Source organism: Notothenia rossii, assembly GCF_949606895.1.
Source record: "Notothenia rossii genome assembly, chromosome: 7".
In the NCBI taxonomy this organism is placed as follows: Eukaryota; Metazoa; Chordata; class Actinopteri; order Perciformes; family Nototheniidae; genus Notothenia; species Notothenia rossii.
The window spans coordinates 9,949,957-9,971,617 of NC_136905.1; the positions used below are offsets into that span (position 1 = coordinate 9,949,957).

The 21,661-nt window shown below is 40.9% G+C and overlaps 2 protein-coding genes and 2 long non-coding RNA genes across 6 annotated transcripts; all 4 read left to right on the forward strand.

Moving 5' to 3' along the window:
• Window positions 1-10,263: 10,263 nt before the first annotated feature.
• Window positions 10,264-12,328, forward strand: LOC307047494. Its single transcript, XR_013810449.1, has 3 exons — window positions 10,264-10,687; window positions 11,460-11,583; window positions 11,709-12,328. It is a non-coding gene; the product is annotated as an uncharacterized lncRNA (long non-coding RNA).
• Window positions 12,329-13,187: 859 nt separating this feature from the next.
• LOC307045546 (apolipoprotein C-I-like) lies at window positions 13,188-14,643 on the forward strand. 2 transcript variants are annotated; one of them, XM_079691267.1, is made up of 4 exons: window positions 13,188-13,318; window positions 13,687-13,781; window positions 13,873-13,984; window positions 14,414-14,643. In XM_079691267.1, the coding sequence occupies exons 1-4, from the start codon at window positions 13,203-13,205 to the stop codon at window positions 14,472-14,474; spliced, it is 384 nt and encodes a 127-aa protein (XP_079547393.1). In that variant the 5' UTR covers window positions 13,188-13,202; the 3' UTR covers window positions 14,475-14,643. The 2 variants fall into 2 exon arrangements, with proteins under 2 accessions (XP_079547393.1, XP_079547394.1); XM_079691268.1 differs by having other exon boundaries at window positions 13,231-13,318; window positions 13,712-13,781.
• A 516-nt stretch (window positions 14,644-15,159) lies between these two features.
• LOC307045548 lies at window positions 15,160-18,051 on the forward strand. Its single transcript, XR_013809950.1, has 3 exons — window positions 15,160-15,582; window positions 16,355-16,478; window positions 16,604-18,051. It is a non-coding gene; the product is annotated as an uncharacterized lncRNA (long non-coding RNA).
• A 4-nt stretch (window positions 18,052-18,055) lies between these two features.
• LOC307045545 (apolipoprotein C-I-like) lies at window positions 18,056-19,469 on the forward strand. Of its 2 annotated transcripts, none has more exons than XM_079691265.1 (4): window positions 18,056-18,201; window positions 18,569-18,663; window positions 18,755-18,866; window positions 19,240-19,469. In XM_079691265.1, the coding sequence occupies exons 1-4, from the start codon at window positions 18,086-18,088 to the stop codon at window positions 19,298-19,300; spliced, it is 384 nt and encodes a 127-aa protein (XP_079547391.1). In that variant the 5' UTR covers window positions 18,056-18,085; the 3' UTR covers window positions 19,301-19,469. The 2 variants fall into 2 exon arrangements, with proteins under 2 accessions (XP_079547391.1, XP_079547392.1); XM_079691266.1 differs by having other exon boundaries at window positions 18,112-18,201; window positions 18,594-18,663.
• The last annotated feature ends 2,192 nt before the right edge of the window (window positions 19,470-21,661 follow it).

Genomic DNA, 21,661 nt, shown 5'->3' on the forward strand with positions numbered 1-21,661 from the left:
TTTAAAAATATAAAACCTAATACGGTTTTAAAGGGACCCCTTTTGTGCTAAGATTATCAACCTGATTAACTTATTTTCTTATTGGTGCCTGATATCAAATTCTCCACAAGAAATACATCTTAAAGTCTTCTCTCTGCACACGCACGCAACCCCCAATTCTCCCACCCTTCTCTTGCCCTGCCATCAGAGCAACCCCTGCAAGTCCAGACTTGTTCAGATGTAATCCCAGGTTCCTTTCCCTCCATCCAAACCGGTACTTGGGAACATGTTGTGCCATTGGTAGTATCGTTTAAAGGCTGCACTATCATGTCTACTTTAGTTTGTGCTCATATTAACATATAACTTCAAGTTTCAAGTTTCAAGTTTCAAGGCTTTATTGTCATTTGTACATTAGATACAGAGTAGATGGCAATGAAACACTTAGGTCATAGGCTCCTCCAACAGTGCAACATATAGGACAGAACAGATCAATCACAAAACACTAGTGCAAGAGAATTATAATCATGCATTAGTGACTTTTTATGTGTTTTCTCAGATCGGCCCCAAAAGAGATATTCAAACAGGGCCAGATAGTGTTTGTGCCAACATGCGCGTACAGAATGTGTTTTGCAAGCACGTGCATCAAGGTGGCCTAGTGGTTAAGATGCATATCAATAAAATGTTTCTGACAAAGGATCATTTATGCATGTCTTACTCCTCTTTTTCCCCATCTGTTTCTACATTGTCAGCTGTTTTAAAAAAGGTCAATTTAGTTAATTATTTATATTTTAAATGACCTAACCCCTGAGAAAGGCAACTGTCCCTATCAGAAAGTGTACCAACTATTGCCTATCGTGGTCATCATTGACCCAAACTGAGGTTGGTCACACTTTTCTAATGTAAACTTTCCAAAAGTCTTATGCTCATGGGCCTCAGCAGGGGCCAGTAGAGGACACCATTTGTCCCTTGTTCCTCTCCTCTTGTCTGACCCTTTGCTTGAGTTTGTGCTGCGCGAAGATTCAGCTGTGTTTTCTTTTCCCAAAGGAACACACTCCCTCTGAGTTAGGCAGCAGAACACACATCTTTCTGAGACGTATGTTAGTGAAAGAGCTGTAAACACATCTCTTGGCCATTTGTCAAATGAACACCCACCAAATATGTGCATGGGTCATATCTCTGAAAGGTCAACATTTGGTTATATAAGCTTTCATTATTTACAAAAACGATCTCTTTGTGTTATTATAAGAAAACATGTTTACCCTTTCTATCTGTGTTAAAGGGCATTGCGTAACACCATGACTACGTGTTTGTCCCCTATGATATCAGTCCTTTCAGGAACCTGTGTTTATTTAGAAAAAAACAGACAAGCGAAACTGCTATATTAAACTTTCCATTGTTGCGACGATCCATGACTGATGGTAAAAACAGGAAAACCACAAGCTTTCTGCCCGTTCAGCACTTCTGCTCCGTCTACTCCTATAGGAAGGCTGCACTCTGAGTACTACCCTGCAACAGCAGAAAGTCCCAGCAAACTAGCAGGTGTTAGCTTGTCTGTGACTGCAAGTAACCCCTCCAAAAACACCACATGCAGAGATCTTACCTCCTATTACAACCCCCTCTGTTCTTCCCGTCATTTCCCTCCCCTTCAGAACTGGCACACACAACCAGGCACCACAGGAACACTTGGCCAAACACAAAAACAGTCTTTTTCTAAGCTTGTTATTGCAAATTGGGAGCATGCAAGACGTGCACTTTCACGCCCTATGCCTCCTGCAATTATTCAAGATGAGCTTAAATGCAAGCGAGCACAAGCTCATACATAAACCCACTGGCCACTTCACGACAAAAGATGGAGAGGTAATGTGTGGGTGTTGAGGCAAGTGAAGGCTTATTTAACTGGCTTTACATGCACAGCAATAGCCTTCATGGGCCAAGTCATCAGCAACACATGGGCATTTGGCCCTTTGCAGCAGACCACTTGGTGTGAGAGCTGATATGTTAAGCAGTGATGAAGCCTTCAAACCCCACGCACAGACTTCCTGGCTCTAACTCAGGTCACAGTCGTAATGAGGGGTTACTGCAGTTCAACTGACTGTACTGTTTTCCGTTGCAGGCTAACGTACAAGATAGACCACATGAGGCTTTGTCAGACTTTCTTCCCCTCTAAGAAAGGGAAGGTTAGGGATAAAATACACATCAATTAGGCAAGGGACTATTTCAGTAGAGCAGTAAATGTAAAAACACACCAAAACACAATGGGACGTTGCAGTCTGCTTCAGATCAGAGGCCTCTGCCCTATTAACTTATTTAGAAATGTTTAACAAATCAGTTATGTTTAATCAGCAGATAATACCATATAATGTAGAATTAATACACATTAAAAACTGTGATAAAAGGACACAGGTATTTCCATTTATCCTGAAATATCGTTATGCTACCTCATTTTGTAATGTTACTACTTACTTTTCTAATTGATCTATTATATTGAAGATGGATAATCTCTGTGCAGTTTAGTAAGATGATTTTTGTGTTATTCTTACCCCCCCTCCCTTTAAAAAAAAAATGCATTATTGTCTTTTTACTGTAAATTGTTACCACATCATTTCACTTTTCATTATTAATATTAATGTCAATGCTACACGTTTTTATTTTTTATTATATATATATATTATTTTAATTCACACATTTTGCACTGTGTATTTTATTTTTAAACTGTACACAATGTATTTTATTTATTTATTTGTAGTAATGGTTCTGTCAATACTAGTAGTTTTTATTTTATTTCTATTTTATGTTTGTAAAAATTCACTTATTTGTTTTGCATTTGAACTCTAACTGTAATTATCTGATTTTAAAGTATACTGTCACTATTGAGATATTTCCCCCCCTCAACATTTAAACCAATGTTGAATATATAATTATTTTTTAAGTGTAGTATCCCACTATGTAATGCAAAGGTATTCAAGAAGTGAAAAACGTTTTAGAAAAATGTAATTGATACATAACAGATGTGTATTATCCTCAAAAAACTACCTTTTATTTGGTCATGCCTTTACAAATCCAAATGTCAAGCAGTACAGTTGCTTGGTATGGTATTATACATCTTAATTAGCCATTATGACCAATAAAGGCAACCCTTGTTTTGACACAGAGGGCATGCATGGCCAACACTAAAGGTCCAAAGGAGCTTCCAAATAGATCAGATCAGTTGGAGGTAATGCTATCAGGGCTGAACTATGCTCTCCTGCATCACATCTCATCTTTGACACGCTTTGTGGCAGGGGGAGACTGATCACATCATAATTTACATATCAAGTTAACCCATATTTCTCCTGGTCTTTGTCCACAGCATACCTCCACATAGAGATCGCTACAGTCTCCGATTAACGACCCATTGTTTGCCATAATGATTAGATCCTGCACAAAGTGATGACTTTATCTACCTTTTCAGTGTGCTGCATAAAACATAATCATGAAGGCTATAATCAATCATCTATCTTTTAATGCAATTGCACGCTGCTGGTCAGCAAAGGGGGCAGTGACACCTCAAGGTCTCCACGTGTACATGTTGACTGAAGTCTGTTGTTTCAGCGTCAGCCTCCGAGAGCGCAGCGGGCTTATAAAGAGGAACTCACATAGACTCTCAAACACACTCAATTTTTTCCCTCCTCTGAGAAGAACAACAGGTATGTCTGACATTTAATTTGCATCACTGCTAGAATAAAAAAAGAATAGCTGCATGCTTCTAAACTATAGGACACAGACGATAAGACTTTAAAAAAAAACTGTCCTCAAGTTTCTATGCAAACCCTTGCTGATACCTAAGGGGATTTGTTTGTTAATATTGACGACTGATTGTCACACGGAGTAAATATGGTTGAAAGTGTAATTGTGTACCTTAAGTCTGGATAATTGTATTTGTAGTAGTTAATCATTACATCGTAACGACACGTAAATGGGGCTGTCCAGCCGCCGTGGTGCTGATGGGAATGCGCTGCTCATGTTGTATCCTTGACTCATTACACTTTAAAAAAAAAAAATATATTATAACCCGTAGCCTTTCTTTTTCTTCCCCCATTCAGAAATTCCCAGCCAAGATGAGACTGTACCTCGTAGTTGCCATGCTGGTGCTGGCTTTGGCCGCATTCACACGTATGTCTCGGGTTAATTTAAGAAAATAAACTCCAAGCTACGTTTCCGTTCATGCTGTGTAACTTTTTCTGTTTCTGTTCCAAACCTGCAGAGGCTCAGGAGGCGGAAGCAACCGTGGAGGAGAAATTCGCAGCGTTCACAAACCAGATGGGTGAGATGGGCAAGAAACTGGCAGACAAGGCCCAGACAACCTTTGAAGACATCAGAAGCAGCGAATTCGTTGCCAGCTCACAGTAAGCACGAACGCACACGCTCTCTCTCTCACACACGAAATCTCACACACAAACACACACACACACACACACACACACACACACACACACACACACACACACACACACACACACACACACACACACACACACACACACACACACACACACACATACACACACACACACACACACACACACACACACACACACACACACACACACACACACACACACACACACACACACACACACACGTAACGCTCGTTTTTTTGTTATCCTCCTCAGGACCTGGTTGGAGAAGCAGATGGAAAAGATGAAGCAGAAGTTCAGTGCAATCGGCCAGTAAAATGGTCCCTGTCTCCATCCTAAGACACCCCCCCCCCCCCCCCCCCCACCTCTGACCTCTGCACACATTGCTCCGCTGACCCAGACACAATATCTATGTTGCCTCTCTGTAAAGAGATGTTTTTTTTTTTATAATTTCAATATAATGCTTTTGAAGAACCACTGTGAAAAGTTTCAATAAAGACACTGGGGAAAAAAATAAAGCTGTGCTTTAATGTTCACATATTCTGTTTAAGCGTTAGTGATTTTCTATAGAAATAGATGTGCTGAACTGTGTAATACATGAGCAGTTGTTGTGGTGTCACACAGAGTGGCCGCCTTATGTTATACAAAACACTGCAAGTCATTTCTCATTGTTTTCAGATTTATGAGATCGTTATATACTTATTTATACATTTATAATAAGGGTAAACAACTCATTGAGGGGCTAGGGTTATACTCAAATGGCCTGACTCAATTATAATCTCAGTTTTCTAATTATATAGATACACATTTGTAATCTTTAGACATTGTAAACCTTATGGCAGACGTACAACACAAAACACTTGTCAGATTTATTTCTGTATTTATTTGAAATATTACTTTTTACAGACAGAGCCTGCTGTTTGAATACAAGCTGTTTTTAAACTAAACTCTTACATCACTGAATAAACAGTCCATATGTACATGATATAAAGGCTATCAAACAAACATGTTAATGATTATGAAATTGGGGACAAATGTGAATCATCCTCACAAAACGACCTTTTATTTGGTCATGCCTTTACAAATCCAATTTTCAAGCAGTACAGCACATAACTAGTACGCAGGTACGCATGCGCGGCACAAATCTGAATTGCGTAAAGTTACTTTTGTCACAACGCGCCTTTGCGTACCTCAAAACATCACAAACAAAACACATATTTCGTCTACACGTGTTTCTTGTCAAGACTCAATGGAGTAAACTACTAGACGTGTCAAAAAAAACAAAGACATTAAGCAGCTACATTGCCGTTTCGCTCCCTGCAAGAAATCTTCGGACTTTCTGTGACTGACTGAACTGGGTGCTGGCCGAGCCGCGCAGGACATAACCGACGGACCTGTGAAGCTTTACAGGAGGCAGAGGCTTAGATCACCGACCGTGCACAGACAGGGTTAACATCGGTATGAAAAACAGAATTGTGCCAAAACTCCGCCAACTGGCTGCAGTGGGAGACTCCCCTGTGCACATTCTGTGCCCCGCGCACACACTGGAGAACTGCGCAAAATCAGCTGATCACAACGTTCACGCTCTGTGGTCAAGCTGCTGCTGCAGTTTTATTTACAACAAAGTGGAGTAAAACACGCAGTTGCAAACTTACTCAGGGTGTTAATGGAAGAGTTTGAAAGCAGATCTTGTGTAGGAATACTCTGTTACAGTAAAAGTCCTGCATTCAAAATGTTACGTTAGTAAAATTAGAAAAGTATTATCAAAATATAGTCAAAGTACCAAAACTAAAAGTACATTGGTCCATTTCAGAATAATATATATGATATGTTTTATAATTTTTGATCATTAAAGTGTTATCACAGCTGGTAGAGGTGCAGCTAGTTTTAATGACTTTGTATAGGCTACTGCAGGGTAGCTTGTGAATTTGCAGGTGGAACTAAAGTCTGATTTAACACTCGATTATATTTCACATCATTAATCCAGATCTGTAAAGTAACTAAAAGGTATTAAACACATGTAATGGACTAAAAGTAAACCATTTACCTATGAACTGTAGTGGAGTAGAAGTACAAAGTAGCATCAAAATCATGCAAAGTAAAAATATCTCAAAATTGTACTGAAGTAGAGTACTTGAATAAGTGTACTTAGTAACTTCCCACATCTGAAATCAGATATAACTTCAAGTCATGTGATAATTTATGAGTATTTGATCCTTCAACTTGGCCTCAGGAAATGCAAGGACTTCACTGTTTTGGATACGAGACAGGGAGGTGCATCTTCATCACCTAGCATGCAAGAAGTGTAAATAGAGGAGTGAAGGAGACACTGAGGAGGACCACGCTTTGTGTGGGGTGAGTACCAAACGCTGTCTCCTGGTACTCATCTGAGTAACTCACTCAAAAAGTGATGTGCACCCCTGATTATAAATCTTAATTAGCCATTATGACCAATACATGCAACCCTTTCTTTCACACAGAGGGGATGCATGGCCAACACCAAAGGTCCAAAGGAGATTCCAAATAGCTCAGATTGTTATGATTTGAGGAAAAAGGTAGGACCCAAATGCAGAATACAAAAAAGGTCTAGGAACAAAAAGCGAGCTTTATTTAAAATAAATCTGATGAACATTACATTACATTGCATATAGCTGACACTTTTATCCAAAGCGACTTACAATAAGTACATTCGACCAGGAAGATACAACCCTGAAGAAAACAGAATCATATAAGTACATCAGGTTTCATAGAGCCAAAACATGGCATGAAACAAACAGGTAGCACATGGTAGCAACAAAGCAAAAACTGACCGTGACCAACATAGAGGGAGACAGGAAAGAAAATGAACCGACAAGGAGCACAGGGACTAAATACAAAGAGGGGTAATCACAGGACAAGACACAGCTGGGCAGGAGAGGCAGAAACACTAGGGGGGCAACAGGTGAACACAATCAGACAATCAGACACATGAGGGAAAACACAGGAAGGAAGACAAGACATATGGGAGAACAGAATTCCAACATAAAATCATGACAAGACAGACAACTAAGATGTGACAGAAAACTAGGATTGTGACACAGATCAGTTGGAGGTAATGCTATCGGGCTGAACTATGCCCCCCTTCATCACATCTCATCTTTGACACACTGTCACACCCCCCAGGTTTATGTCACGGGTTTTAGTGTTGTCTGTTAGGTTTGGGTGTTTGCTGTCATGTTTTTCCTCCTGGGTTATTGTCTGGTCCTTTTCCCTGTGTTTTTCATGTCTGTCGTTAGTTCCCTGGTGTGTCTAATTCCCTGATTGTTGTCCCCTGTCACTCCTCGTGTGTCTCCTGTGCCCATCAGTGTCAGCCCCGCCCCTGATTATTCCCACCTGTGTCTTGTTACACTGTGTTTAAATTCCCCTGTCTCCCAGTGCTCAGTGTCAGTTCGTCTTGTCTATTGCCATGTCAGGTCTATGCTTTTGGAACTCTTTGGCTTTTGATTCCTCACTGCGTGAGCGCCTTCATTTTTTGTCCTCTGTTTTTTGTCATCTCGACTGGAGTTTTGGTGATTACCTTTTTGTTCAGTTTTGCTAAATCATGGAAAAATAAAGTATCTCACAATACTTTACCTCTGCCTCCCTGTCTCTATTTGGGTCCTACATTCTAAGTGCCTTGGAATCGTAACACACACTTTGTGGCAGGGGGAGACTGATCACATCATCATTTACATATCAAGTTAACCCATATTTCTCCTGGTCTTTGTCCACAGCATACCTCCACATAGAGATCGCTACAGTTTCTGATTAACGACCCATTGTTTGCAATAATGATTAGATCCTGCACAAAGTGATGATTTTATCTACCTTTTCAGTGTGCTGCATAAAACATAATCATGACGCAGTAGGCTATAATCAGTCATCTATCTTTTAATGCAATTGCACGCTGCTGGTCAGCAAAGGGGGCAGTGACACCTCAAGGTCTCCACGTGTACATGTTGACTGAATTCTGTTTCTGCGTCACCCTCCAAGAGCGCAGCGGGCTTATAAAGAGGAACTCACATAGACTCTCAATAACACAATTGTTTCCCTCCTCTGAGAAGAACAACAGGTATGTCTGACATTTAATTTGCATCACTGCTAGAATCAAACAAAAATAGCTGCATGCTTCTAAACTATAGGACACGGACGATAAGACTTTAAAAAAACTATCCTCAAGTTTCTATGCAAACCCTTGCTGATACCTAAGGGGATTTGTTTGTTAATATTGACGACTGAGTGTCACACGGAGTAAATATGGTTGAAAGTGTAATGTTGTACCTTAAGTCTGGATAATTGTATTTGTAGTAGTTAATCATTACATCGTAACGACACGTAAATGGAGCTGTCCAGCCGCCGTGGTGCTGATGGGAATGCGCTGCTCATGTTGTATCCTTGACTCATTACACTTAAAAAAAAAAAAATTCTTATAACCCGTAGCCTTTCTTTTTCTTCCCCCATTCAGAAATTCCCAGACAAGATGAGACTGTACCTCGTAGTTGCCATGCTGGTGCTGGCTTTGGCCGCATTCACACGTATGTCTCGGGTTAATTTAAGAAAATAAACTCCAAGCTACGTTTCCGTTCATGCTGTGTAACTTTTTCTGTTTCTGTTCCAAACCTGCAGAGGCTCAGGAGGAGGCCGACTCTGGGATCCCAGAGGTGGGCAAGAGCCTGGCAGACCAGGCCCGGGCAACCCTTGAAGACATCAGGAACAGCGACATCATAACCAACTCACAGTAAGCACGCACGCACGCACGCGCTCTCTCTCTCTCACACACACACTTCACACACTTCACACACACACAAGGAGGCGGAGGCGGAGGTGACCGTGGAGGAAAAATTCGCAGCGTTCACAAACCAGATGGGTGAGATGGGCAAGAACCTGGCAGACGAGGCCCAGACAACCGTTGACGACATCAGAAACAGCGAATTTGTTGCCAGCTCACAGTAAGGCCGCACGCACATGCTCTCTCTCTCACACACGAAATCTCTCACACACACACACACTCACACACACACACACACACACACACACACACACACACACACACACACACACACACACACACACACACACACACACACACGTAATGCTCATTTTATTTTTGTTATCCTCCCCAGGACCTGGTTGGAGCAGCAGATGGAAAAGGTGAAGCAGAAGTTCAGTGACATCAGCCAGTAAAATGTCTGACTTCACCTCTGACCTCTGCACACATTGCTCCGCTGACCAGACACAATATCTATGTTGCCTCTCTGTAAAGAGATGTTTTTTTTTTCTTCTAATTTCAATATAATGTTTTCGAAGAACCACTGTGAAAAGTTTCAATAAAGACACTGGGGAAAAAAATAAAGCTGTGCTTTAATGTTCACATATTCTGTTTAAGCGTTAGTGATTTTCTATAGAAATAGATGTGCTGAACTGTGTAATACATGAGCAGTTGTTGTGGTGTCACACAGAGTGGCCGCCTTATGTTATACAAAACACTGCAAGTCATTTCTAATTGTTTTCAGATTTATGAGATCGTTATATACTTATTTCTACACTTATAATAAGGGTAAACAACTCATTGAGGGGCTTGGGTTATACTCAAATGACCTGACTCAATTATAATCTCAGTTTTCTAATTATATAGATACACATTTGTAATCTTTAGACATTGTAAACCTTATGGCAGACGTACAACACAAAACACTTGTCAGATTTATTTCTGTATTTATTTGAAATATTACTTTTTACAGACAGAGCCTGCTGTTTGAATACAAGCTGTTTTTAAACTAAACTCTTACATCACTGAATAAACAGTCCATATGTACATGATATAAAGGCTATCAAACAAACATGTTAATGATTATCAAATTGGGGACAAATGTGAATCATCCTCACAAAACGACCTTTTATTTGGTCATGCCTTTACAAATCGAATTTTCAAGCAGTACAGCACATAACTAGTACGCAGGTACGCATGCGCGGCACAAATCTGAATTGCGTAAAGTTACTTTTGTCACAACGCGCCTTTGCGTACCTCAAAACATCACAAACAAAACACATATTTCGTCTACACGTGTTTCTTGTCAAGACTCAATGGAGTAAACTACTAGACGTGTCAAAAAAAACAAAGACATTAAGCAGCTACGTTGCCGTTTCGCTCCCTGCAATAAATTTTCGGACTTTCTGTGACTGACTGAACTGGGTGCTGGCCGAGCCGCGCAGGACATAACCGACGGACCTGTGAAGCTTTACAGGAGGCAGAGGCTTAGATCACCGACCGTGCACAGAAAGGGTTAACATCGGTATGAAAAACAGAATTGTGCCAAAACTCCGCCAACTGGCTGCAGTGGGAGACTCCCCTGTGCACATTCTGTGGCCCGCGCACACACTGGAGAACTGCGCAAAATCAGCTGATCACAACGTTCACGCTCTGTGGTCAAGCTGCTGCAGTTTTATTTACAACAAAGTGGAGTAAAACACGCAGTTGCAAACTTACTCAGGGTGTTAATGGAAGAGTTTGAAAGCAGATCTTGTGTAGGAATACTCTGTTAAAGTAAAAGTCCTGCATTCAAAATGTTACGTTAGTAAAATTAGAAAAGTATTATCAAAATATAGTCAAAGTACCAAAACTAAAAGTACATTGGTCCATTTCAGAATAATATATATGATATGTTTTATAATTTTTGATCATTAAAGTGTTATCACAGCTGGTAGAGGTGCAGCTAGTTTTAATGACTTTGTATAGGCTACTGCAGGGTAGCTTGTGAATTTGCAGGTGGAACTAAAGTCTGATTTAACACTCGATTATATTTCACATCATTAATCCAGATCTGTAAAGTAACTAAAAGGTATTAAACACATGTAATGGACTAAAAGTAAACCATTTACCTATGAACTGTAGTGGAGTAGAAGTACAAAGTAGCATCAAAATCATGCAAAGTACAAATATCTCAAAATTGTACTGAAGTAGAGTACTTGAATAAGTGTACTTAGTAACTTCCCACATCTGAAATCAGATATAACTTCAAGTCATGTGATAATTTATGAGTATTTGATCCTTCAACTTGGCCTCAGGAAATGCAAGGACTTCACTGTTTTGGATACGAGACAGGGAGGTGCATCTTCATCACCTAGCATGCAAGAAGTGTAAATAGAGGACAGTGAAGGAGACACTGAGGAGGACCACGCTTTGTGTGGGGTGAGTACCAAACGCTGTCTCCTGGTACTCATCTGAGTAACTCACTCAAAAAGTTATGTGCACCCCTGATTATAAATCTTAATTAGCCATTATGACCAATACATGCAACCCTTTCTTTCACACAGAGGGGATGCATGGCCAACACCAAAGGTCCAAAGGAGATTCCAAATAGCTCAGATTGTTATGATTTGAGGAAAAAGGTAGGACCCAAATGCAGAATACAAAAAAGGTCTAGGAACAAAAAGCGAGCTTTATTTAAAATAAATCTGATGAACATTACATTACATTGCATATAGCTGACACTTTTATCCAAAGCGACTTACAATAAGTACATTCGACCAGGAAGATACAACCTTGAAGAAAACAGAATCATATAAGTACATCAGGTTTCATAGAGCCAACACATGGCATGAAACAAACAGGTAGCACATGGTAGCAACAAAGCAAAAACTGACCGTGACCAACATAGAGGGAGACAGGAAAGAAAATGAACCGACAAGGAGCACAGGGACTAAATACAAAGAGGGGTAATCACAGGACAAGACACAGCTGGGCAGGAGAGGCAGAAACACTAGGGGGGCAACAGGTGAACACAATCAGACAATCAGACACATGAGGGAAAACACAGGAAGGAAGACAAGACATATGGGAGAACAGAATTCCAACATAAAATCATGACAAGACAGACAACTAAGATGTGACAGAAAACTAGGATTGTGACACAGATCAGTTGGAGGTAATGCTATCGGGCTGAACTATGCCCCCCTTCATCACATCTCATCTTTGACATACTGTCACACCCCCCAGATTTATGTCACGGGTTTTAGTGTTGTCTGTTAGGTTTGGGTGTTTGCTGTCATGTTTTTCCTCCTGGGTTATTGTTTGGTCCTTTTCCCTGTGTTTTTCATGTCTGTCGTTAGTTCCCTGGTGTGTCTAATTCCCTGATTGTTGTCCCCTGTCACTCCTCGTGTGTCTCCTGTGCCCATGAGTGTCAGCCCCGCCCCTGATTATTCCCACCTGTGTCTTGTTACACTGTGTTTAAATTCCCCTGTCTCCCAGTGCTCAGTGTCAGTTCGTCTTGTCTATTGCTATGTCAGGTCTATGCTTTTGGAACTCTTTGGCTTTTGATTCCTCACTGCGTGAGCGCCTTCATTTTTTGTCCTCTGTTTTTTGTCATCTCGACTGGAGTTTTGGTGATTACCTTTTTGTTCAGTTTTGCTAAATCATGGAAAAATAAAGTATCTCACAATACTTCACCTCTGCCTCCCTGTCTGCATTTGGGTCCTACATTCTAAGTGCCTTGGAATCGTAACACACACTTTGTGGCAGGGGGAGACTGATCACATCATAATTTACATATCAAGTTAACCCATATTTCTCCTGGTCTTTGTCCACAGCATACCTCCACATAGAGATTGCTACAGTCTCTGATTAACGACCCATTGTTTGCAATAATGATTAGATCCTGCACAAAGTGATGATTTTATCTACCTTTTCAGTGTGCTGCATAAAACATAATCATGACGCAGTAGGCTATAATCAGTCATCTATCTTTTAATGCAATTGCACGCTGCTGGTCAGCAAAGGGGGCAGTGACACCTCAAGGTCTCCACGTGTACATGTTGACTGAATTCTGTTTCTGCGTCACCCTCCGAGAGCGCAGCGGGCTTATAAAGAGGAACTCACATAGACTCTCAATAACACAATTGTTTCCCTCCTCTGAGAAGAACAACAGGTATGTCTGACATTTAATTTGCATCACTGCTAGAATCAAACAAAAATAGCTGCATGCTTCTAAACTATAGGACACAGACGATAAGACTTTTAAAAAACTATCCTCAAGTTTCTATGCAAACCCTTGCTGATACTTAAGGGGATTTGTTTGTTAATATTGACGACTGAGTGTCACACGGAGTAAATATGGTTGAAAGTGTAATTTTGTTCCTTAAGTCTGGATAATTGTATTTGTAGTAGTTAATCATTACATCGTAACGACACGTAAATGGAGCTGTCCAGCCGCCGTGGTGCTGATGGGAATGCGCTGCTCATGTTGTATCCTTGACTCATTACACTTAAAAAAAAAAAAATTCTTATAACCCGTAGCCTTTCTTTTTCTTCCCCCATTCAGAAATTCCCAGCCAAGATGAGACTGTACCTCGTAGTTGCCATGCTGGTGCTGGCTTTGGCCGCATTCACACGTATGTCTCGGGTTAATTTAAGAAAATAAACTCCAAGCTACGTTTTCGTTCATGCTGTGTAACTTTTTCTGTTTCTGTTCCAAACCTGCAGAGGCTCAGGAGGAGGCCGACTCTGGGATCCCAGAGGTGGGCAAGAGCCTGGCAGACCAGGCCCGGGCAACCCTTGAAGACCTCAGGAACAGCGACATCATAACCAACTCACAGTAAGCACGCACGCACGCACGCGCTCTCTCTCTCTCACACACACACTTCACACACTTCACACACACACAAGGAGGCGGAGGCGGAGGTGACCGTGGAGGAGAAATTTGCAGCGTTCACAAACCAGATGGGTGAGATGGGCAAGAACCTGGCAGACGAGGCCCAGACAAGCGTTGACGACGTCAGAAACAGCGAATTTGTTGCCAGCTCACAGTAAGGCCGCACGCACATGCTCTCTCTCTCACACACGAAATCTCTCACACACACACACACACACACACACACACACACACACACACACACACACACACACACACACACACACACACACACACACACACACACACACACACACACACACACACACACACACACACACACACACACACACACATACGTAATGCTCATTTTATTTTTGTTATCCTCCCCAGGACCTGGTTGGAGCAGCAGATTGAAAAGGTGAAGCAGAAGTTCAGTGACATCAGCCAGTAAAATGGCTGACTTCACCTCTGACCTCTGCACACATTGCTCTGCTGACCAGACACAATATCTATGTTGCCTCTCTGTAAAGAGATGTTTTTTTTTTCTTCTAATTTCAATGTAATGTTTTTGAAGAACCACTGTGAAAAGTTTCAATAAAGACACTGGGGAAAAAAATAAAGCTGTGCTTTAATGTTCACATATTCTGTTTAAGCGTTAGTGATTTTCTATAGAAATAGATGTGCTGAACTGTGTAATACATGAGCAGTTGTTGTGGTGTCACACAGAGTGGCCGCCTTATGTTATACAAAACACTGCAAGTCATTTCTCATTGTTTTCAGATTTATGAGATCGTTATATACTTATTTCTACAATTATAATAAGGGTAAACAACTCATTGAGGGGCTAGGGTTATACTCAAATGACCTGACTCAATTATAATCTCAGTTTTCTAATTATATAGATACACATTTGTAATCTTTAGACATTGTAAACCTTATGGCAGACGTACAACACAAAACACTTGTCAGATTTATTTCTGTATTTATTTGAAATATTACTTTTTACAGACAGAGCCTGCTGTTTGAATACAAGCTGTTTTTAAACTTAACTCTTACATCACTGAATAAACAGTCCATATGTACATGATATAAAGGCTATCAAACAAACATGTTAATGATTATCAAATTGGGGACAAATGTGAATCATCCTCACAAAACGACCTTTTATTTGGTCATGCCTTTACAAATCGAATTTTCAAGCAGTACAGCACATAACTAGTACGCAGGTACGCATGCGCGGCACAAATCTGAATTGCGTAAAGTTACTTTTGTCACAACGCGCCTTTGCGTACCTCAAAACATCACAAACAAAACACATATTTCGTCTACACGTGTTTCTTGTCAAGACTCAATGGAGTAAACTACTAGACGTGTCAAAAAAACAAAGACATTAAGCAGCTACGTTGCCGTTTCGCTCCCTGCAAGAAATCTTCGGACTTTCTGTGACTGACTGAACTGGGTGCTGGCCGAGCCGCGCAGGACATAACCGACGGACCTGTGAAGCTTTACAGGAGGCAGAGGCTTAGATCACCGACCGTGCACAGACAGGGTTAACATCGGTATGAAAAACAGAATTGTGCCAAAACTCCGCCAACTGGCTGCAGTGGGAGACTCCCCTGTGCACATTCTGTGCCCCGCGCACACACTGGAGAACTGCGCAAAATCAGCTGATCACAACGTTCACGCTCTGTGGTCAAGCTGCTGCAGTTTTATTTACAACAAAGTGGAGTAAAACACGCAATTGCAAACTTACTCAGGGTGTTAATGGAAGAGTTTGAAAGCAGATCTTGTGTAGGAATACTCTGTTACAGTAAAAGTCCTGCATTCAAAATGTTACGTTAGTAAAATTAGAAAAGTATTATCAAAATATAGTCAAAGTACCAAAAGTAAAAGTACATTGGTCCATTTCAGAATAATATATATGATATGTTTTATAATGATTGATCATTAAAGTGTTATCACAGCTGGTAGAGGTGCAGCTAGTTTGAATGACTTTGTATATGCTACTGCAGGGTAGCTTGTGAATTTGCAGGTGGAACTAAAGTCTGATTTAACACTCGATTATATTTCACATCATTAATCCAGATCTGTAAAGTAACCAAAAGGTATTAAACACATGTAATGGACTAAAAGTAAACCATTTACCTATGAACTGTAGTGGAGTAGAAGTACAAAGTAGCATCAAAATCATGCAAAGTAAAAATATCTCAAAATTGTACTGAAGTAGAGTACTTGAATAAGTGTACTTAGTAACTTCCCACATCTGAAATCAGATATAACTTCAAGTCATGTGATAATTTATGAGTATTTGATCCTTCAACTTGGCCTCAGGAAATGCAAGGACTTCACTGTTTTGGCAACGAGACAGGGAGGTGCATCTTCATCACCTAGCATGCAAGAAGTGTAAATAGAGGACAGTGAAGGAGACACTGAGGAGGACCACGCTTTGTGTGGGGTGAGTACCAAACGCTGTCTCCTGGTACTCATCTGAGTAACTCACTCAAAAAGTGATGTGCACCCCTGATTATAAATCTTAATTAGCCATTATGACCAATACATGCAACCCTTTCTTTCACACAGAGGGGATGCATGGCCAACACCAAAGGTCCAAAGGAGATTCCAAATAGCTCAGATTGTTATGATTTGAGGAAAAAGGTAGGACCCAAATGCAGAATACAAAAAAGGTCTAGGAACAAAAAGCGAGCTTTATTTAAAATAAATCTGATGAACATTACATTACATTGCATATAGCTGACGCTTTTATCCAAAGCGACTTACAATAAGTACATTCAACCAGGAAGATACAACCTTGAAGAAAACAGAATCATATAAGTACATCAGGTTTCATAGAGCCAACACATGGCATGAAACAAACAGGTAGCACATGGTAGCAACAAAGCAAAAACTGACCGTGACCAACATAGAGGGAGACAGGAAAGAAAATGAACCGACAAGGAGCACAGGGGAGGAGAAGACTGAATACAAAGAGGGGTAATCACAGGACAAGACACAGCTGGGCAGGAGAGGCAGAAACACTAGGGGGGCAACAGGTGAACACAATCAGACAATCAGACACATGAGGGAAAACACAGGAAGGAAGACAAGACATATGGGAGAACAGAATTCCAACATAAAATCATGACAAGACAGACAACTAAGATGTGACAGAAAACTAGGATTGTGACACAGATCAGTTGGAGGTAATGCTATCGGGCTGAACTATGCCCCCCTTCATCACATCTCATCTTTGACACACTGTCACACCCCCCAGGTTTATGTCACGGGTTTTAGTGTTGTCTGTTAGGTTTGGGTGTTTGCTGTCATGTTTTTCCTCCTGGGTTATTGTCTGGTCCTTTTCCCTGTGTTTTTCATGTCTGTCGTTAGTTCCCTGGTGTGTCTAATTCCCTGATTTTTGTCCCCTGTCACTCCTCGTGTGTCTCCTGTGCCCATCAGTGTCAGCCCCGCCCCTGATTATTCCCACCTGTGTCTTGTTACCCTGTGTTTAAATTCCCCTGTCTCCCAGTGCTCAGTGTCAGTTCGTCTTGTCTATTGCCATGTCAGGTCTATGCTTTTGGAACTCTTTGGCTTTCCTTCATTTTTTGTCCTCTGTTTTTTGTCATCTCGACTGGAGTTTTGGTGATTACCTTTTTGTTCAGTTTTGCTAAATCATGGAAAAATAAAGTATCTCACAATACTTCACCTCTGCCTCCCTGTCTGCATTTGGGTCCTACATTCTAAGTGCCTTGGAATCGTAACACACACTTTGTGGCAGGGGGAGACTGATCACATCATAATTTACATATCAAGTTAACCCATATTTCTCCTGGTCTTTGTCCACAGCATACCTCCACATAGAGATCGCTACAGTCTCTGATTAACGACCCATTGTTTGCAATAATGATTAGATCCTGCACAAAGTGATGATTTTATCTACCTTTTCAGTGTGCTGCATAAAACATAATCATGACGCAGTAGGCTATAATCAGTCATCTATCTTTTAATGCAATTGCACGCTGCTGGTCAGCAAAGGGGGCAGTGACATCTCAAGGTCTCCACGTGTACATGTTGACTGAATTCTGTTTCTGCACCACCCTCCAAGAGGGCAGCGGGCTTATAAAGAGGAACTCACATAGACTCTCAATAACACAATTGTTTCCCTCCTCTGAGAAGAACAACAGGTATGTCTGACATTTAATTTGCATCACTGCTAGAATCAAACAAAAATAGCTGCATGCTTCTAAACTATAGGACACAGATGATAAGACTTTTAAAAAACTATCCTCAAGTTTCTATGCAAACCCTTGCTGATACCTAAGGGGATTTGTTTGTTAATATTGACGACTGAGTGTCACACGGAGTAAATATGGTTGAAAGTGTAATGTTGTACCTTAAGTCTGGATAATTGTATTTGTAGTAGTTAATCATTACATCGTAACGACACGTAAATGGAGCTGTCCAGCCGCCGTGGTGCTGATGGGAATGCGCTGCTCATGTTGTATCCTTGACTCATTACACTTAAAAAAAAAAAATTCTTATAACCCGTAGCCTGTCTTTTTCTTCCCCCATTCAGAAATTCCCAGACAAGATGAGACTGTACCTCGTAGTTGCCATGCTGGTGCTGGCTTTGGCCGCATTCACACGTATGTCTCGGGTTAATTTAAGAAAATAAACTCCAAGCTACGTTTCCGTTCATGCTGTGTAACTTTTTCTGTTTCTGTTCCAAACCTGCAGAGGCTCAGGAGGAGGCCGACTCTGGGATCCCAGAGGTGGGCAAGAGCCTGGCAGACCAGGCCCGGGCAACCCTTGAAGACATCAGGAACAGCGACATCATAACCAACTCACAGTAAGCACGCACGCACGCACGCGCTCTCTCTTTCTCACACACACACTTCACACACTTCACACACACACAAGGAGGCGGAGGCGGAGGTGACCGTGGAGGAGAAATTCGCAGCGTTCACAAACCAGATGGGTGAGATGGGCAAGAACCTGGCAGACGAGGCCCAGACAACCGTTGACGACATCAGAAACAGCGAATTTGTTGCCAGCTCACAGTAAGGCCGCACGCACATGCTCTCTCTCTCACACACGAAATTTCTCACACACACACACACACACACACACACACACACACACACACACACACACACACACACACACACACACACACACACACACACACGTAATGCTCATTTTATTTGTGTTATCCTCCCCAGGACCTGGTTGGAGCAGCAGATGGAAAAGGTGAAGCAGAAGTTCAGTGACATCAGCCAGTAAAATGGCTGACTTCACCTCTGACCTCTGCACACATTGCTCTGCTGACCAGACACAATATCTATGTTGCCTCTCTGTAAAGAGATGTTTTTTTTTTCTTCTAATTTCAATATAATGTTTTTGAAGAACCACTGTGAAAAGTTTCAATAAAGACACTGGGGAAAAAAATAAAGCTGTGCTTTAATGTTCACATATTCTGTTTAAGCGTTAGTGATTTTCTATAGAAATAGATGTGCTGAACTGTGTAATACATGAGCAGTTGTTGTGGTGTCACACAGAGTGGCCGCCTTATGTTATACAAAACACTGCAAGTCATTTCTCATTGTTTTCAGATTTATGAGATCGTTATATACTTATTTCTACAATTATAATAAGGGTAAACAACTCATTGAGGGGCTAGGGTTATACTCAAATGACCTGACTCAATTATAATCTCAGTTTTCTAATTATATAGATACACATTTGTAATCTTTAGACATTGTAAACCTTATGGCAGACGTACAACACAAAACACTTGTCAGATTTATTTCTGTATTTATTTGAAATATTACTTTTTACAGACAGAGCCTGCTGTTTGAATACAAGCTGTTTTTAAACTAAACTCTTACATCACTGAATAAACAGTCCATATGTACATGATATAAAGGCTATCAAACAAACATGTTAATGATTATGAAATTGGGGACAAATGTGAATCATCCTCACAAAACGACCTTTTATTTGGTCATGCCTTTACAAATCGAATTTTCAAGCAGTACAGCACATAACTAGTACGCAGGTACGCATGCGCGGCACAAATCTGAATTGCGTAAAGTTACTTTTGTCACAACGCGCCTTTGCGTACCTCAAAACATCACAAACAAAACACATATTTCGTCTACACGTGTTTCTTGTCAAGACTCAATGGAGTAAACTACTAGACGTGTCAAAAAAACAAAGACATTAAGCAGCTACGTTGCCGTTTCGCTCCCTGCAAGAAATCTTCGGACTTTCTGTGACTGACTGAACTGGGTGCTGGCCGAGCCGCGCAGGACATAACCGACGGACCTGTGAAGCTTTACAGGAGGCAGAGGCTTAGATCACCGACCGTGCACAGACAGGGTTAACATCGGTATGAAAAACAGAATTGTGCCAAAACTCCGCCAACTGGCTGCAGTGGGAGACTCCCCTGTGCACATTCTGTGCCCCGCGCACACACTGGAGAACTGCGCACAATCAGCTGATCACAACGTTCACGCTCTGTGGTCAAGCTGCTGCAGTTTTATTTACAACAAAGTGGAGTAAAACACGCAGTTGCAAACTTACTCAGGGTGTTAATGGAAGAGTTTGAAAGCAGATCTTGTGTAGGAATACTCTGTTACAGTAAAAGTCCTGCATTCAAAATGTTACGTTAGTAAAATTAGAAAAGTATTATCAAAATATAGTCAAAGTACCAAAAGTAAAAGTACATTGGTCCATTTCAGAATAATATATATGATATGTTTTATAATGATTGATCATTAAAGTGTTATCACAGCTGGTAGAGGTGCAGCTAGTTTGAATGACTTTGTATAGGCTACTGCAGGGTAGCTTGTGAATTTGCAGGTGGAACTAACGTCTGATTTAACACTCGATTATATTTCACATCATTAATCCAGATCTGTAAAGTAACCAAAAGGTATTAAACACATGTAATGGACTAAAAGTAAACCATTTACCTATGAACTGTAGTGGAGTAGAAGTACAAAGTAGCATCAAAATCATGCAAAGTAAAAATATCTCAAAATTGTACTGAAGTAGAGTACTTGAATAAGTGTACTTAGTAACTTCCCACATCTGAAATCAGATATAACTTCAAGTCATGTGATAATTTATGAGTATTTGATCCTTCAACTTGGCCTCAGGAAATGCAAGGACTTCACTGTTTTGGCAACAAGACAGGGAGGTGCATCTTCATCACCTAGCATGCAAGAAGTGTAAATAGAGGACAGTGAAGGAGACACTGAGGAGGACCACGCTTTGTGTGGGGTGAGTACCAAACGCTGTCTCCTGGTACTCATCTCAGTAACTCACTCAAAAAGTGATGTGCACCCCTGATTATAAATCTTAATGAGCCATTATGACCAATACATGCAACCCTTTCTTTCACACAGAGGGGATGCATGGCCAACACCAAAGGTCCAAAGGAGATTCCAAATAGCTCAGATTGTTATGATTCGAGGAAAAAGGTAGGACCCAAATGCAGAATACAAAAAAGGTCTAGGAACAAAAAGCGAGCTTTATTTAAAATAAATCTGATGAACATTACATTACATTACATATAGCTGACACTTTTATCCAAAGCGACTTACAATAAGTACATTCGACCAGGAAGATACAACCTTG

What these genes read in the sequence shown, in the direction of transcription:
- LOC307045545 (XM_079691265.1), top strand. Translation starts at nt 18,086, where the DNA reads ATGTTGACTGAATTCTGTTTCTGCACCACCCTCCAAGAGGGCAGCGGG. An exon ending in GGCTTTGGCCGCATTCACAC is followed by an intron (nt 18,664 to 18,754) that starts GTATGTCTCGGG and finishes CCAAACCTGCAG; the next exon opens with AGGCTCAGGAGGAGGCCGAC. An exon ending in GACATCATAACCAACTCACA is followed by an intron (nt 18,867 to 19,239) that starts GTAAGCACGCAC and finishes TATCCTCCCCAG; the next exon opens with GACCTGGTTGGAGCAGCAGA.
- LOC307045546 (XM_079691267.1), top strand. Translation starts at nt 13,203, where the DNA reads ATGTTGACTGAATTCTGTTTCTGCGTCACCCTCCGAGAGCGCAGCGGG. An exon ending in TCCTCTGAGAAGAACAACAG is followed by an intron (nt 13,319 to 13,686) that starts GTATGTCTGACA and finishes TATAACCCGTAG; the next exon opens with CCTTTCTTTTTCTTCCCCCA. An exon ending in GGCTTTGGCCGCATTCACAC is followed by an intron (nt 13,782 to 13,872) that starts GTATGTCTCGGG and finishes CCAAACCTGCAG; the next exon opens with AGGCTCAGGAGGAGGCCGAC.